The 14,955-nt window shown below is 43.1% G+C and overlaps 1 protein-coding gene across 1 annotated transcript; it reads right to left on the minus strand.

Moving 5' to 3' along the window:
- Nucleotides 1–249: 249 nt before the first annotated feature.
- tecpr1b (tectonin beta-propeller repeat containing 1b) lies at nt 250–12,970 on the minus strand. The gene is made up of 26 exons (XM_010730739.3): nt 12,504–12,970; nt 12,227–12,317; nt 10,856–11,088; nt 10,591–10,773; nt 10,367–10,489; nt 10,160–10,282; nt 9,007–9,181; nt 8,694–8,794; nt 8,497–8,598; nt 7,492–7,619; nt 6,786–7,402; nt 6,601–6,713; nt 6,354–6,509; nt 6,118–6,267; nt 5,856–6,013; nt 5,494–5,621; nt 5,104–5,197; nt 4,931–5,027; nt 4,770–4,849; nt 4,632–4,688; nt 4,380–4,554; nt 4,081–4,216; nt 3,829–3,921; nt 3,626–3,732; nt 3,409–3,528; nt 250–2,780 (listed from the first exon to the last, which is right to left on the minus strand). The coding sequence occupies exons 3-26, from the start codon at nt 11,078–11,080 to the stop codon at nt 2,640–2,642; spliced, it is 3,582 nt and encodes a 1,193-aa protein (XP_010729041.3). The 5' UTR covers nt 11,081–11,088; nt 12,227–12,317; nt 12,504–12,970; the 3' UTR covers nt 250–2,639.
- Nucleotides 12,971–14,955: the final 1,985 nt, after the last annotated feature.

The following is a 14,955-nucleotide window of genomic DNA, read 5'->3' on the forward strand; positions in this document are numbered from 1 at the left end:
CTCCCTCTTCTTAAGGACATTTCATTTGCAGGCCATACATCGTCTCTGTGGCTGTACAGGGTTGGTTGGGGATGTGTGTGTGTGTGTATGTGTGTGTTTCATGATCAATTTCTGTATAAAGTTATAATGCAAACAGTTAATGGAGCAAGGCATGCTCCACTCTGCCCCCCTCCCCAAGTTTTTTATGTACAGCTATAAAAACAATGTTCTTTGAAACTGTAGATTATACAGTTACTGTATGGTTCTATCTTTTTTTTTTGTCACAGATGAACAGCTATACTTCACCTGTAGTAGATATTGTCCATCTTCCCCCGCCCCATTCAGAAGGCACTGTACAGTATCTTAGACAATGTTAACCTCTGTTTAAAAACCAGCAGCCTGTGCTTCAGTTAAACTTGAACATTTATTTAAGGAAATCTTGTTTTATTTGACTACAGTATACGTTTGCTTAATCTTGCACATTTGAGAAATGTAACTTAATGTTGAACCGTACCGATGTATGTAAATGTTAATTTTTTTTTTCTGTCTGTAAATGGGAAATGATGTAACTGAGTTATAGGTATGAGGTTTCATTTTGTAACTTAAAAACTGAGTTGATCAGAGGAACATATCACAGTTGTCGGCTAAAAGCAGTTAAATTAAGACACAAAAAGCAGATGTGAAATCATTCTGTCCTTTAAACTTGTAGATTTTAAAAAATATTTTTACTTCATATTTATCATGCTTAGTGTAATTGAATGAAATGTTTATAATTACACTGTTTAATATGAAAATAAATGCAAATGAACTTCTAACTTGTGCGTGGTGTCTTGCCAGTCGTACAGCCAGGTGAAGGAATGATCCCTGGATACAAGAACTGGCTCTCAGGATGTGGTTTGTTTTCTCTGTGGTGGGAAGAATAAGTGTGGGAGGTATCGTTTAGATATAGTTTTTGTCTACACGCCACACAAACTTGTGGATTCGGAGTTGGCCTAGGGAGGTGAGGCGGTATGCGTGAGATCTCAGCTGAGCTCTAACGGTGTGAGGAAGGTTGTTGCTGAGATACTCCAGCATGTTTTCCTGCCTTACACTCAATATATCCCATAGGTCATGGGTCTTACAACAGGACAATAAAAGAGTCCAGATTTAAATCCCTTAGAGCACCTGTGCAGAGATCCTAAAACAGCGTTCGGGAAAAGGAACCCATCAAGTCTGAAAGATCTGGACCAGTTACGAAAGAAGACTACAGAGGTGTAAAAAATGAGGAAGCGACTGAGTTGTTATTTTTTCCAAAGGGTGTGCTACCAAATATTAAGTTGAGGGTGCCAATAATTTTGTTCGGCCTATTTTTTTCCACTTTGTGTAAAATATCTTAGATTTTGTTGTGTCATTCCACTGCAAACAAAGGAAATAAACATGAAAATACCAATATTTTTGGCCTTGACTATGTCCCAAAGGTCAACAATAGACCTTTTTTGTGGCGTCCAGGGGCTGAGTGGTTGAGATGCATACTACATAACCACAACGTCCCTGGTTTGATTCTGTCTGGAGACGTTTGTTGCGTGTCTCTACCTGCACCTATCAAATAAAGACACATCCTATGGATATCAGTGCTTAATGCAACTACTATTTTCATCCTCACAGTCAATTTATTCAAATAAAGGCTTATAAAAGTTTCAAACAAACTGCAAATCAGCTGGTTTTCCAGACCGACTGAATGAATGTCAGAACATAAAACGACATTTTTAGACTTTTATTTCACATTTGAGTGCCTTTGTTAGATGAATGTCGAGTCATGGTGACATTCAGACCTGCAGCGCGGTTTCAACAGTCACGGTCATATCGTGGTCATAGCAGTTATGTGGATGGATACAACTGGAAGAACTTTCTTTATTGCAGGCGGAGAGAGGTATCATCTGGAAATGTCCGGATTTTTCTCTCTGCGGTCACTTGTAATTTAAGGAGCATTATATTTGTCCTGAAGTACAGAGATGTCAAATTTTGCCTCTTTTTTTTTTTTTGAAAAAGCGATCGGCGTTAGGGAGACTTCTCGTAGCAATATGGGCGAAAAACACTCCATTGCAAACATATAATAGGCCAAAACATAATAGAGAATTCAACAAATGCATAATAAATAAATAAATAAATAAATAATCACTTGCAAATGTATGACAGACAAAAACAAACAAGATTCTAGAAGCCGAGACAATTTAGGATACTGTGGGACTGTGTTTGAAGTAAGTTTGGTACCCAAGCCTTAGTCCTTTATCAAAGCCCCCGCCCCCCCTCTTAGGTTTTCACAGGATATTGTATAGAAGAATAAAAGCTATTGCTAGATCCCAAAACACCCAGTAAGCCTAGTAAGAGCAAACACATGCACTCACTTTGAAATTTTGATCCATTCTACTTAAATGCTCTTGTGCTCCCTTTCCTCTTTTCATCATCACTGCATACTGACGTGATCTCAGCCTGGGAAACAAGCCCCAGCGAGTAACATTCATCCATCGATCAAGTGTCAAATCCCAACCAAAATATAGAGTAAAAACTGAATGGTATGATTGTGCATTCCCTTTACATGAAGGGATAAGAGCCTGTGGGGACGGTCTGATGTGGATCCAGGCACAAACAGGGCTGGGGTGGGAGAGGAGGTGGAGATGGTGCTACACACCCACAACGTTCCCGTTCACTTGTGTCGGAGGTCGCTGTGCCAGCGGGCTGCGTGGGGATCCGACAGTAGGAGGGTGAGGGGGGCGAGGAGCCTCTGCTGAGTTCCCTCTCACACTGATGTGCTCCCATCCTCCCTGGAAGTCAAACACACATAAATGACTGTTAATACTGATAGATTTGTAGATCTGCACAGCCAGTTCTCATAAGGATCTGTTAAACTACATGCGTGTTACTTAACTTGTGCACTAGAGGGCACTAAACAGGGCCTTAATAAACAGGGAACATTTTAAATTTAAATCGTCCAGAAACTATGAAAAACAAATCAGTGAGCCTATATTATGATGCACATGGATATATCTTTACTTTATTTCGAGTCAGTCGTAGACACATCGTCCCCAGTAGAGCCCTAAACGTGTATTGATCCTCCAAAGAAAATAGTTCCAAACAAATGCACTATTTCCACCTGTTTGAGTCAGTTTTTTTAAAAAAGCTACAGTGACCTGCTGTGTTAAGATGTCATTGAGATTTTTTTTTTAAATATTTAACTTTATAACTGTGAGAAGTTTTAAAAGATTTACATCTTCAGTTGGAGCAGGTAGGCTGATTAACACTTACAAAAAAGTAAGGAATATTCTTTTATAATGCAGACATAAACAATGCAGCCATGCCCTGCTGAAGAATATAATATAATATAATATAATATAATATAATATAATATAATATAATATAATATAATATATAATGTGTGTTTTTTTGACTGACCCCTATGCCATAGTCCCACGACTGGCCCTTAGGTTGCATGGGTCCCACCCCCACCCTGTGGCAGACGGCTCCAGGTGCCTCAGCAGGGAACCCTGGAACTCCATCCGCTATGATCCATACCTAGACAGATATAACAGGTCACAGTCAGATCTCGCAATAATTCCCACTCATGGTGGGTAAATCAATTTCCTGGACTGTCTACCTGACAGACACTGACCTGGTCCAGCGGTCCCACAGAAACCTTGGTGACATTGTTAGAATTGAGCTCCCAGGCGGACCCCTGAGGGTAGCTAGGGGTGAGACCCTGTCTGTACCACAAGTTACCTTCAAGAAGACGAAAATGGTTCATTAGATTTTAAGTAATTATCTTAAATTGTGAAGTCTCAAGTTTTTTTCTTTTCTTTTTAAACTGCTACTCACTGTTTTCATCCACAGCAAAGACGGAGGTCCGTCCAACAGACAGCTGTCTGAGAGTCTGTCGTGGGGGAGACGGGATGTGGTACCAGCATTCACCTGTGGAGGGTCCATTTATTGTTTGGTGTATTACTTCACAAAGAATACTGGATTTTAATGCTGCATACAGGATGGGAACTTTTTAAGTTGATGCATTACATATTCCTGTTTGAACATTTTGATGTTTGGTCTTGCAGAGATTCACAACTTCTAACTGACCTGCTGGGTTTTGTGGGGAAACAGATCCTCGGTAGAACACAGCTCCGTCCTTGGCAATGGCCCACACCTGGTTGGCTCCGCCGATGGAGATAGACTTGAACGGTTGATCTGTGCCCACGTGTAGCCAGGAGCTGCCCTGTTTAAATCAAACACACCGGAGTTTCAAAATAAGGTTTGCAGACATGAATGCGAAGTGACACCTCGGTGAACACACTGAATATTCAGCAGATCTGGAAACCTGTCCTGCTGTTCTCACTGCACATCTCTATGGGTTCAATCTGTCAGAATTTGTTTCTCACCGCAGGGTTTTGGGGGCTGACTCCTAGACGACACAAAACATCTCCCTTATCACTGAGCGCCCAGACTGGGATCTGCTCCATCCTGCTCTGTGCCAGGCATGGCATCAGAGAGATGTCACTCAGAGTAATGGGTGGGACCTGCTGCCATGGACTTCTCAGCGTGATCTTGCACTTCCTGCACGCAGAATATACGATTATTATTATAATGCCGAAGAAAACCACAGAAATGTGTGAGAGTGCGTGTTCGACTACCTCGTCCACCTTCTTCGCCTCACAAAGTCTTTCATGGTTTTGTGGCCGTGAAACGTCCTGTAGGAGGGAAGATAAGTCAGATACAGGCGCGCCTCTCTTTCTTACAATGCTGAGATTTTTTTTTTTAGAAACACGTACACAGGGAAGTCTGCAGCATACTGCCAGCCTTCTTTGTCTGCCCCTCCAGAGACGTTGTAGTCCACAGCCCACTCTGACACCTGAAACACAGTTTCCACACGGTTCGAAACAAGAAATCAAAAAAGTTTGTACAGGAGGAATTTTGATTTTATCCCACCTACCCAGGACCACTGAGGAGAGGGCGGGTGTGTGTTGCCTTTGGTGCACTCCTTCAGTCCGCTCTCATCACTCCACATTGGGCGATCTGTAGGAAGTCCTCTGGAGGGAAAAAATAAAATAAAATAAAAAACTACAAAGACTTTATTAAACTGTGTCAAAGATGAAATGTTCCTACTTGTCTGTGTATCCTGTCATGGGGTTCCATCTTTGATTCTCATACACGTGAACACTCCTGACATCGGTCTGCTGGTGCGTCTGAGCTGCGTCTCCTGCAGCGAACGCAAACAAGTACGCAGATGTGATGCTGGCAAATAAATACTTAGACACTGGTGTGCATGTACGTATGTCTCTACAGCTGCAACAGATTGTCTTGAATCATGCCAAGCAATTGCACACGAGAACTACAAGCTGTAAGCAAGAAGATGGGGCATTGATTCTCTCTAATGTTAACGTCTAAAGTGAATTGACATTAGAAAATATCATGTTAATATTCATTGTTTCAAATCCATAATAAATACACAATGTGGATGATGTAAGGGGGAAACGTCTACAGGGGCATGTTTACCCGGGTTGGGCTGTTGCCCACAGTGCCCGCTGTAGACCCAGGCGGTGCTGTCCCACCCGATGCCCCACACCACACCCAGACTGTTAGACTCTACACAGCGCAGGTGACCCGGGACCTGTCGCCAGAACCTGCAGCACCATACAGCGGAAGCACCCAGCGTTAGCCACCATTACTGTTATCACACAGAGACAAAGTGCTGCCACACACACACAGTAGGAAAAGAGGGATGCATTCTGCATTCCCTCATGCAGAGCAGTATGTTAGTGACATGTTAACCAACATGAAGCAGAATTAAGACGATGTAGACACAAAAATACTGATGGGAAACCAGTAGGCTGACAACTGTTTGGTATCAGTCTCACATGAGGTCACAGGCCAGTGTGTTTGCGGTTGCCTCCAAGGAGAAGGACGGCTCATGGATCATGACGTCCCCCTTCGAGGTTGTGGACCACAGGGCCTGCCTGGATGGTGGACCTGTGATCCCTCGACACTCACAGCAACAGTCACACAACAGACTCAGCTAAACACACAGGACAGACCGAGAGACAACAGGGAATGTAAATTTTAAAATACTGTATCTGACATGTATGTTTCGTGCTGTTGTTTGTTGTGTTTCTGTGTTACCCAGTCGTTCATGTCCTTTTCAGTTTGTGCTGCCAGAACCAGAGGCCACCTCTGTTTGGTCCTTTGAGCCGTGTACACAGCGAAGGCATAGTGGCAGTCCCAGAGCACGGGAACCAGCGCTGTCACTTCATTTATAAACACATGAAGGTACTGAAAAACAGATCATAAAATACATGAGGTGATCTCACTCACGCTCGGTTCTATCACCGACTGTGAACCCCGACAGAGAAACCAACCTTCTTCTCATCGTACTGGGTGTAGTAGACAAAGAAAATGCTGTCCTTCCTGCCGTCAGACCTGGTGGACTGTTCGAGAGCAACGCTGACATCTACCCAACGCTGAGGCTTCCAGTCTCTCCACCAGCGCAACGCACCTTTACGCATCCACACCGACTGCAGGTGTAGATGAAGACATGTAAAACAAGAGATTAGACAGAGTATGATCAGATATTTTTATGAAAGGGATGAAAACCTTTATTCTTACGTTGCTTCTCTCCAGTGGTTTCTTGCTGATCTCCTCTCTGTGTTCCTGCTGTTGCTGTTCGCTCCAGGCTGCTGACTGTACTGGAGTCAGTGACAGGGAGCTGGTGAGAGGACCTGAGAGAAACACGTACATGTTAGACAGATACATAAAGTATATCTGTACATAAAACTATAAAGTCCACATACCTGTGGGACTGAGCCAGCTGATCTGTGAACTCCGCTCTGCGTCCACATCGCAACCTCCACCGGAGATCCAGGTCCACACCGGCCCGTCCTCTTCTCCAACACCCTGAGAGGTCTCCAGAGTCCCCAGGGCGTAGGTAGCAGCAGCACTGCCATCGCTCAGAGATAGCCTCGCCCCTGCCTGGGCACTTCGAGCCGCTTCTGCCCCCTCTAGATCCACGTTCATCCAGGGGACGTCATGTCCTACAGCCTCAGGGGTTGGGAGTATCTGAGCTGGGGCCGACTCCTCGACTTCTTCCTGCGGTAGCTCTGCGATGGACGGCTGGGGTGTGGTAGTTTTGTCGCGGTCTGAGACCAGGCTGTTGATGAAGCTGTCGCTGGCGGGGATGAAGGGTTTGGGAGCATCCTGCTGGGGGGCTGACGGAGTATCCTCTGTTTTCAGGGGAGGTGAAGGTGTGTCGGCTCCCCCTAAAGGGACCACGGAGGAGGCGGCTGCCTCCACGACCGGGGTTTCATTAGAGCTTTTTTCTGGGTCAGATGGACCTATCTCTGAGTCTGAGTCGGTGCAGCTCAGAACTGAGCCCTGTGAGGCCTCAGTCAGCTGGCCACTAAACTCATTCCTAAAAAAAAAAAAAAAACACACATGGACATAAACAAGTCGGTTTCATGACAAGAGTCAAGAGGATTCACGTGGATTACTCATACAGACCTGGGTGGAACAACCTCTTTATTGTTTCCCCATTGGGCCGAAACAGGAATCCAACCGTTCCCACTTGGTTCAGTCGGGGTCACACCCATTCTGAAATACAGGCCGCGGTCCTCACCTACCGCCCACACCTGACAGACAAAGAGAGAAGAACATAATGTCGAACAAAGGCGAAACAATGATGGCAGGCACACACCCAGATACCTGCTGTAACATCTCATTTTATCTGTTGAGACTTTTAAAATCACATCACATGACGGGAAACTGAAAGGACAAATGTGGCAGGATCCAACTAAATGTCAAATAAAACATTTAGTCACTCTTTAAAGATGTATCAGAGTCACTCTTAGGACGCAGGCAACTGTTACTTTATAAGGCCATATACTGTAACACTGGCACCTGCCGCCTCACACAAGCCATATCCATAATTACAGCCCTGAAATATGAAATATGGGATATGATGACGACGGCATGGCCAGCTTCTAATTAGGGAGTCTCCCATATGTCAGGCCAGTAGGGATATAGTCTGGGGATATATAAGGCTGGGCCTGGGGTGCTACTACTGGGACATTGGCTGGAAAGGCTGGCTGTACTCGTGTTACAGGGGCAGCAAGACTAGAGGCTAGAGGTAGAAGCAGCTGGGGGAGGAGGGGGTGAGAGACGGAAGGGGAGGAGGTGTGAGGTGTGGGTTTGCAGTGCTAGCAAAGTCCTCAGCAGTGAGATACAGAGTGAAGACTTTCCACCCCTGACCCCAAGCCCTGATCTGGCTTGTCTTGAAACCAGATCCAAAGTGGAGGGTAAAGTGAATCGGTCAGAGGGGACGCAGCTAGACTAAGGAGGCAGGCTGAGGTGGAAACAGACTACAGTAACACTAAAAGGCTAAAAAAAAAGGCTGGAATGTTACATTATATTCTTAATAATAACATTTAATGGGCATAAATGTTGTATATATTTAAAAGACTTCACTACTCCCTCTCTAAAGCAAATAATTCATAGGAACCGTATGACCTGGTCATTGAGTCCTACATCCACCATCATCATCTCTCCTCCGATGCTGATCCAGCCGGAGCCACAAGGGTTGTGGGAGTTGACACCACGCCTGAACCACACCTTCAAACACATAAACGTACGGATAAGATTATGTTACGACCACAGCGAGAAGCGGCTATCATTGAGTTACACACGCGCGAGCAGTTTTGATTCACCTTATAGTCTTTAGTGATCACCCAGACCACGCTGACTCCAACAGCCACATGAAGCGCTTCAATCTCCTTCCCTGGTGATTCCACCTCCCCCCACGATGTGCCTGGTAGAAGGAAAATGACGTTTATGGCACCTTTTTGTTCACACATGTACACTTTGACCATCATATTTGACTTATTTTAAAAAACATAAAGTGTTGCTGCTGTTACGGTTTTATGACACAAGAACAAGAAACACAAAATACCCACAATCCTAATCCTTATCAGAGATAACTGAAAATAATCGTAAATATGAACTACAACGAATGATGCTGACCAGTCGGGCTGTCCAGGCTGAGGCCAGTACGGACCAGCAGGTTCCCATCCCAGAGTAAAGCCCACAGCAGGTCTCCGGGGCCGGCGGATAACTGAGCCACCTCTTTGGGCACCTCTACCTCCTCCCAGCCGGAGCCCTCTGGGACCCGAGGGTGGATGCCCTCCCTGAACCACACCTGCAAAGTAAAAGAAAAGGTTGGTATGGTGTAACCTCCCTGGCTTAAAATGATCTGTAATACAATATAAATCATCATTATTTAAAGTATAATTTCAGCTGTATTTCTCAAATACTTACATTTGGTGCATTAAGTCAAACAGGAAATTGTATGACGTCATGCTGCCCCCTGGTGGCCACTTACAGCATGAAAACTGTAAGTTCATGTGTTGGTACACATGAATGTTTGATTGAGTCACATTAGGTTGTGTAAACGGGGTGTTATTGAGGGGGAAATACAAACTTCTGTGATCAACTTTTCAGGAACTTTTACAACTTTTTTCCTCACTGTTTTGATTCGTGTAATCACTTTTTAATACATCTCAGGATTGTAAATTCTGACAATCACAGTGAAGCATGTAATCCATGTAATCCTTCATCTAAAAAAAAAGAGAGAATTAAAATGGCTTCACATGCTCTAAAACCTTAGTCAAACATACACTGCTGTTCAGATACAGTCAAAAGGCTGAAAGGACTACTCTATATTTTCGGTGATCTTTAATGGATTTAGGTTGTAGGAGGTTCTCTTTACAAACTGTTGTTATTTCATATGAATGTTTTGTACACGGAGAACAAAACGTTGTCTAATGGATCAACTGATAACTGAAACCTCTGAGCAACAGTTAAATAAGAACATCCGAATCCGCCGCCATCGTTAAAAGAAACTGGAAGTTTAGCGTCAAAGTCTGTGAAAATTTAAACACGAGCAGGTTCCTGTTTCAGGGTCAAGTGCGCCTTTAACAAGCTGCAATTAACAGATGTGTTGCTTTTAACAAAGCTATTAAAACTTCAAAACAGGTGTTGTTGTCCCCTGTCATGTTATACTGTTGGACGTTTTAATCGTTTAATTATCTGTCTATTTTAAAATGTGAATGGAATTAAATTATTCAAATTGTCATTACTTTGAGCATCAGTGTGACTGTTTGTGCAGTAGACTGACCTGTCCTTGTTGAGACACACCCCAGAGGTAGGGATACTTTCCAGACTGGTCACTCATCTCCCAACCACCACAGCTTATGTCACAGAGCGGCAGCGGGGGCTTCCTGGGATTGTCCAGAGGGATCTACAGGAAGACAGGGATATTTGACTTCAGTCTGACCTGTTGAATCACAGAATCTTACAGGTATATAATGAAACCAGTCCAAACCTTTGCCCAGGTGCCTTGTGCTATATATCTCCTGTAGCGGATCCACCGCCTGCGACGAACACAAGAGTTCCACTTCTTGTCCGGGGAGAAGTTGGCCGGGAAATCTACCGCATACTCCCAACCCTGAAGAGTATTATGAGATGTTTTATATTTCATGAATTAAAAAAAAAGGAAAGAAATCATTTTAAAAGTCTATGTGAGTGTGTTCATGTGTTGTTTCTTACTCCAGTCTGGCTGGGTTCTCCTCCACAGGTCTGATCCACATACCAGTCCCCCTCCCACTCCCAGCTGCGGGAGGGCAGCTTAAAGCTGTGGAGTGGTTGAGGATTCATCCCGGTCACGTCGCTCCACGGCCAGCGGTCGGTGGGCAGCAGCGTGTCGGTGAAGCTGTCCACTGGGTTCCACCTCTGAAACCAGCAACAGCACGTCGGCATTAAGAAAACACAGCATGAAGACTTTGAAGTGTGACAACATGCAGCCTGGACCGACCTGGTTTTCATAAGTCTCCTCCCGATAGCGGATGGGGGTCTCGCTGGGCATCATGTTGAGGTAAACATGGTGGTCACAGCCGATGCCCCAGCAGCGCCCCTTCCCCGCAGTGACGCGCTTCAGCTCCAGCAGCATGTCGTCTGCGCGCTCCCACCGCTGGCCAGCTGTGGAGAGGCTGTACACCCTGCCATACACGTCCACGGCCCAGATCAGCGTGATGGGCATGATGACCCCTGAACAGAGACAAGCAAGACAGCACTCATCTTTCCAAGCAGTCTGATATTTACTTTATGACTCTGTGTACTTCAGCATTATTAATATCCTGAAGTTTATGACTCTGTGTACTTCAGCATTATTAATATCCTGAAGGGGTACAGCCACGAGTAAAGGCTACATTTGCATTTAGATTCATTCTTGAATAGCCTGCGTCACCATAAGAGCCTTGAGATGGATATATGTGTTTGTATTTTATTCTTATTTAAATATTATTTATACACGGTAAGTGTGTGTGGCATGAAGTGGGTCACAACTGTATTTCATTGTGTAATCCTGTGTTGTATAATAATAATATTTAAATAATTTGTGTAATCCTGTGTTGTATAATAATAATATTTAAATAATCAGAATTTAGTGATTAAAGGTCCAGTGTGTAGAATTTAGTGACATCCAGTCGCTCTCTCTGTAAATATAAAAGTCTCACTCTAAGGTAATAAAAACATAATGATTCTTATTTTCAGGTGATTACACACTGATAAAAAAACATAGTTATGATATTATATTCCATTTCTGTCAATAACCCCTCTTAAAATGTGACACCCTGGACCTTTAATGTCAACATTATGACTTTATTATAACTTTTTATTTACTTTTTTCACTCCAACTTTACTCTGAAAGTTTAACATTGTTGCTCATGATTTTTCTTCTTCTTTCTCTGTGTGCCCTCCAAAGCACCCGAGATCAACTAGTGCCATAAAAATAAAGTCAAGCTCTATAACTTCAGCTGCAGTAGCGATGGTGTTTTAATTTGAAATTTCTGACCGGAAGTCTTACGTTTATTCTGGCTGCACCAGCTTGACACTTGCTTTATCGACTGATACTAATCCGCTATAATATTGACTGTCACTGTGCCTCGGCTCTTCATTCACACAGGCCTTTTTTTTTTTTCTCTGCTTCACTTTAAACAAACATATGATTCAAACCTGAACTTTATTCTCTGATTTAAATAAAGGGAAACAGTAAATACAGAGAAATAACCTGGAGTAATCACATTACATTACATAGTTTGTTTTTTTAGGACTGAAATATCCTATAATAAACTTAATGTTGCTTATAGGCTGCAGTGGAGCTTTAAACACACACAGACACACACACCTGAATATAGGTATCCGATCCGCGGTTGTCAAGGGAATATCAACAGACGGGTCATGACATCAGCGGACACCTGCCGTCTCCGAGGCCCATGCTAAGACACATTTAAAAACATTAAAATCCACCTTAAACAGCAGCAGATGCACGAGTGGAAACATGCCACGCAGCGTAATAACGCACACAGCCGATATGGATGCCGCAAAGTCGGCTATAAGCTGTTTACATCCTTCAGGGTGCAGCCGGGTAGTCAGAGGTCTTTAAACGCATCACGGTTACTTACATATGATGTGTCATGTGCAGCACCTGTGCAGCCGGGAGGTGAAGACCCTCATGCACATTTCTGTTGTTGCTTTAATTCACATTCTGGACCACAGGAATGCTGGATCCAACAACTCACCGAGTCCACAACAGGAAATGGAGGAAGCGTTGCTCTCATTGGTGGAAACTCTGCAGGAGTGTTGGATCTTGCTTTCCTATTGGTGGAACACTGGGCTTTTTTTTTTCTTTTTTTTGTTTCACCAGACGTGCCGAGGCTGATTGACGCGCATATTTCAATAATTTATTCAGCGCCAAATGAATTATTGAAGCGCCAGGTTTGGTTTAACTTGTTTTCGTACAGTATATTTAATGCAGAGGGGGAAAGCTGAAGCCACTTTGGTCTCTATCTACAAGACCGAGAGCTGTTTGGTGAAGTCAGGGGGAACAACAAGTACCTGGGACAGCTCCCTCATCCCTCAGGGTCCAACAGCTTAGACAGAGGCTTGTTGAATCATGATCCACCTGAGCTGTACTGTAGTCCAGGTGGACTGTGTGCCATGTTGAGTCTGCACTTTCTGAACCATCGCCTCCTGCAGCAGGTTTACTCAACACTTCTGAGAGCTGCTTAATAAATGGAAGTAGATGAAAGAACCAAAAGTACTCACTGTGACATGATATTATATATGACATTATTAGATTATGTTAATACTGATGCATCTTTGTGTACGTATCAGTGGTTGTCCAAGCTTGTGGTTGAGCCTCTGATATTTCTTCAACAGTTTTAAAGCATTACAGGTGTACAGTGTCATTGATGATCTACGTATAAGTTTGTCGTGTTTGTGTGTGTTAGTCCAGTATGTAGGATTTAATAGCATTTAGCAGTGTAGTTGATTGTAACCACCTGGACTCACCCTCTCCTTCCTGGTGTTAGGAAACAACACTGAATCTAGAGCCAGTGTTTGGTTTGGTTTGATTTGTTTGTTCTGAAACTAAGCAGCAACCTCTGTAAATGTGAAGTGAAGCCAATGCTAAAGTCCCCAAAACTGCAGTTCCTCATACGTCCACTTAAGGCTGGCTACAGTACAAGCAAATATCCATAAGCCCCCATGTTAAAATGTCCAAACATGTTAACAGCCTGGTACAAAAACAGCTTTGGTCTATACACTGTGAGTATGACAAGGTTGTGTCAAACATATACAAGTGTTGAAGAAGTATCACTGTATGAATAGATATGAACATACTATATAAATACTACAATATTATAAAACGATAGTAAAAGTAAAGCGTACACAGGGGTATTGCACAGTGTATCAGTCCTGCTTCTATAGCAGAAGTCCTGGTTGATTGAATTTTCGCAGACAATGTAAAGTGAGTGGTGTTTTAGACAAGAACGACAAAAAAAAACAAAAAACAAAATGAAGAAATCAATAAAATCAACCAAAGTCTGGAACAGTGGCAGCAGTCATGGTTCGTTGTGTATATTTTGCAGACAGCAGTCCTGTTAGATTATGAGTTCAGAAGTCAGATGGCCTGATGATAAGAACCGTTTTTAAGTCAGTATAAAGAATAGACAGAGCATGAGTGAGAGTCACCTAGAAGTTTCTGAAGCACGGTTTTGAAAATGTTATATGTACTGATACTTCTGCCTCTCGGCTAATCTAAATATCGGCAAAGACTTGGATCATCGGTGGACCTGAGGCACAACGGTGACACCTGGGTGCTCAGATAAGCCATCTGTAACAGCACCCACCTGTCAATCAAGTTAGATTAGATTAGATATACTTTATTCATCCCACCACGGGGAAATTCACTTGTAACAGCAGCAAGATATAGAAAAAAGTAGAAAAGGCAAAAACAAAAAAACACAATAAACAGACAGAAATATCTAAACTACACAATAACCACAAAAAAGTAATCAATCTTAAAAAACAGACAAGGCATGATATATAAAGAGTATTGTAGTGTAAAGTGACCATAGTGTAAGTAATCTTGCAAAGAAAGTGACCATAATATAAATAATAGTATTATTGCAAGAGTAACATAAATAATAGTATAGTAGAGTGGAGACACTGTTACTCATGCACAACTTTAAGCCTTAATATAATTTAAATGGGTGACTTAGAGAGCTATAGAGACCAAAACAGTGTCTGAACCAGACTGTAAACATGTTTATTTCTTTATTTCCTTATTTACATTGTCTGTAGTAGAAATGTGACAGCACACAACATGGTGGACCCCGTTGAAGGGGACCCTCTAAATGTTGGACACACTGGACCTTTAATGTGATTTTTGCTCATACCTGCATCATCTCTTCTGTTGTGATTAAAATATCAAATATTATGTAACATTAAGAGGTAGCTCCCTTTTAATCAGGACAGCCATTATGTAAGTTACTGTGTCAAAGTTTGCACACACACACACATGACGCCGTGCACTAATAACCTGATAAACAGTGCGTGGACGTACAATGACTG

Source organism: Larimichthys crocea, chromosome XII (genome assembly GCF_000972845.2).
Source record: "Larimichthys crocea isolate SSNF chromosome XII, L_crocea_2.0, whole genome shotgun sequence".
Taxonomy (NCBI): domain Eukaryota; kingdom Metazoa; phylum Chordata; class Actinopteri; family Sciaenidae; genus Larimichthys; species Larimichthys crocea.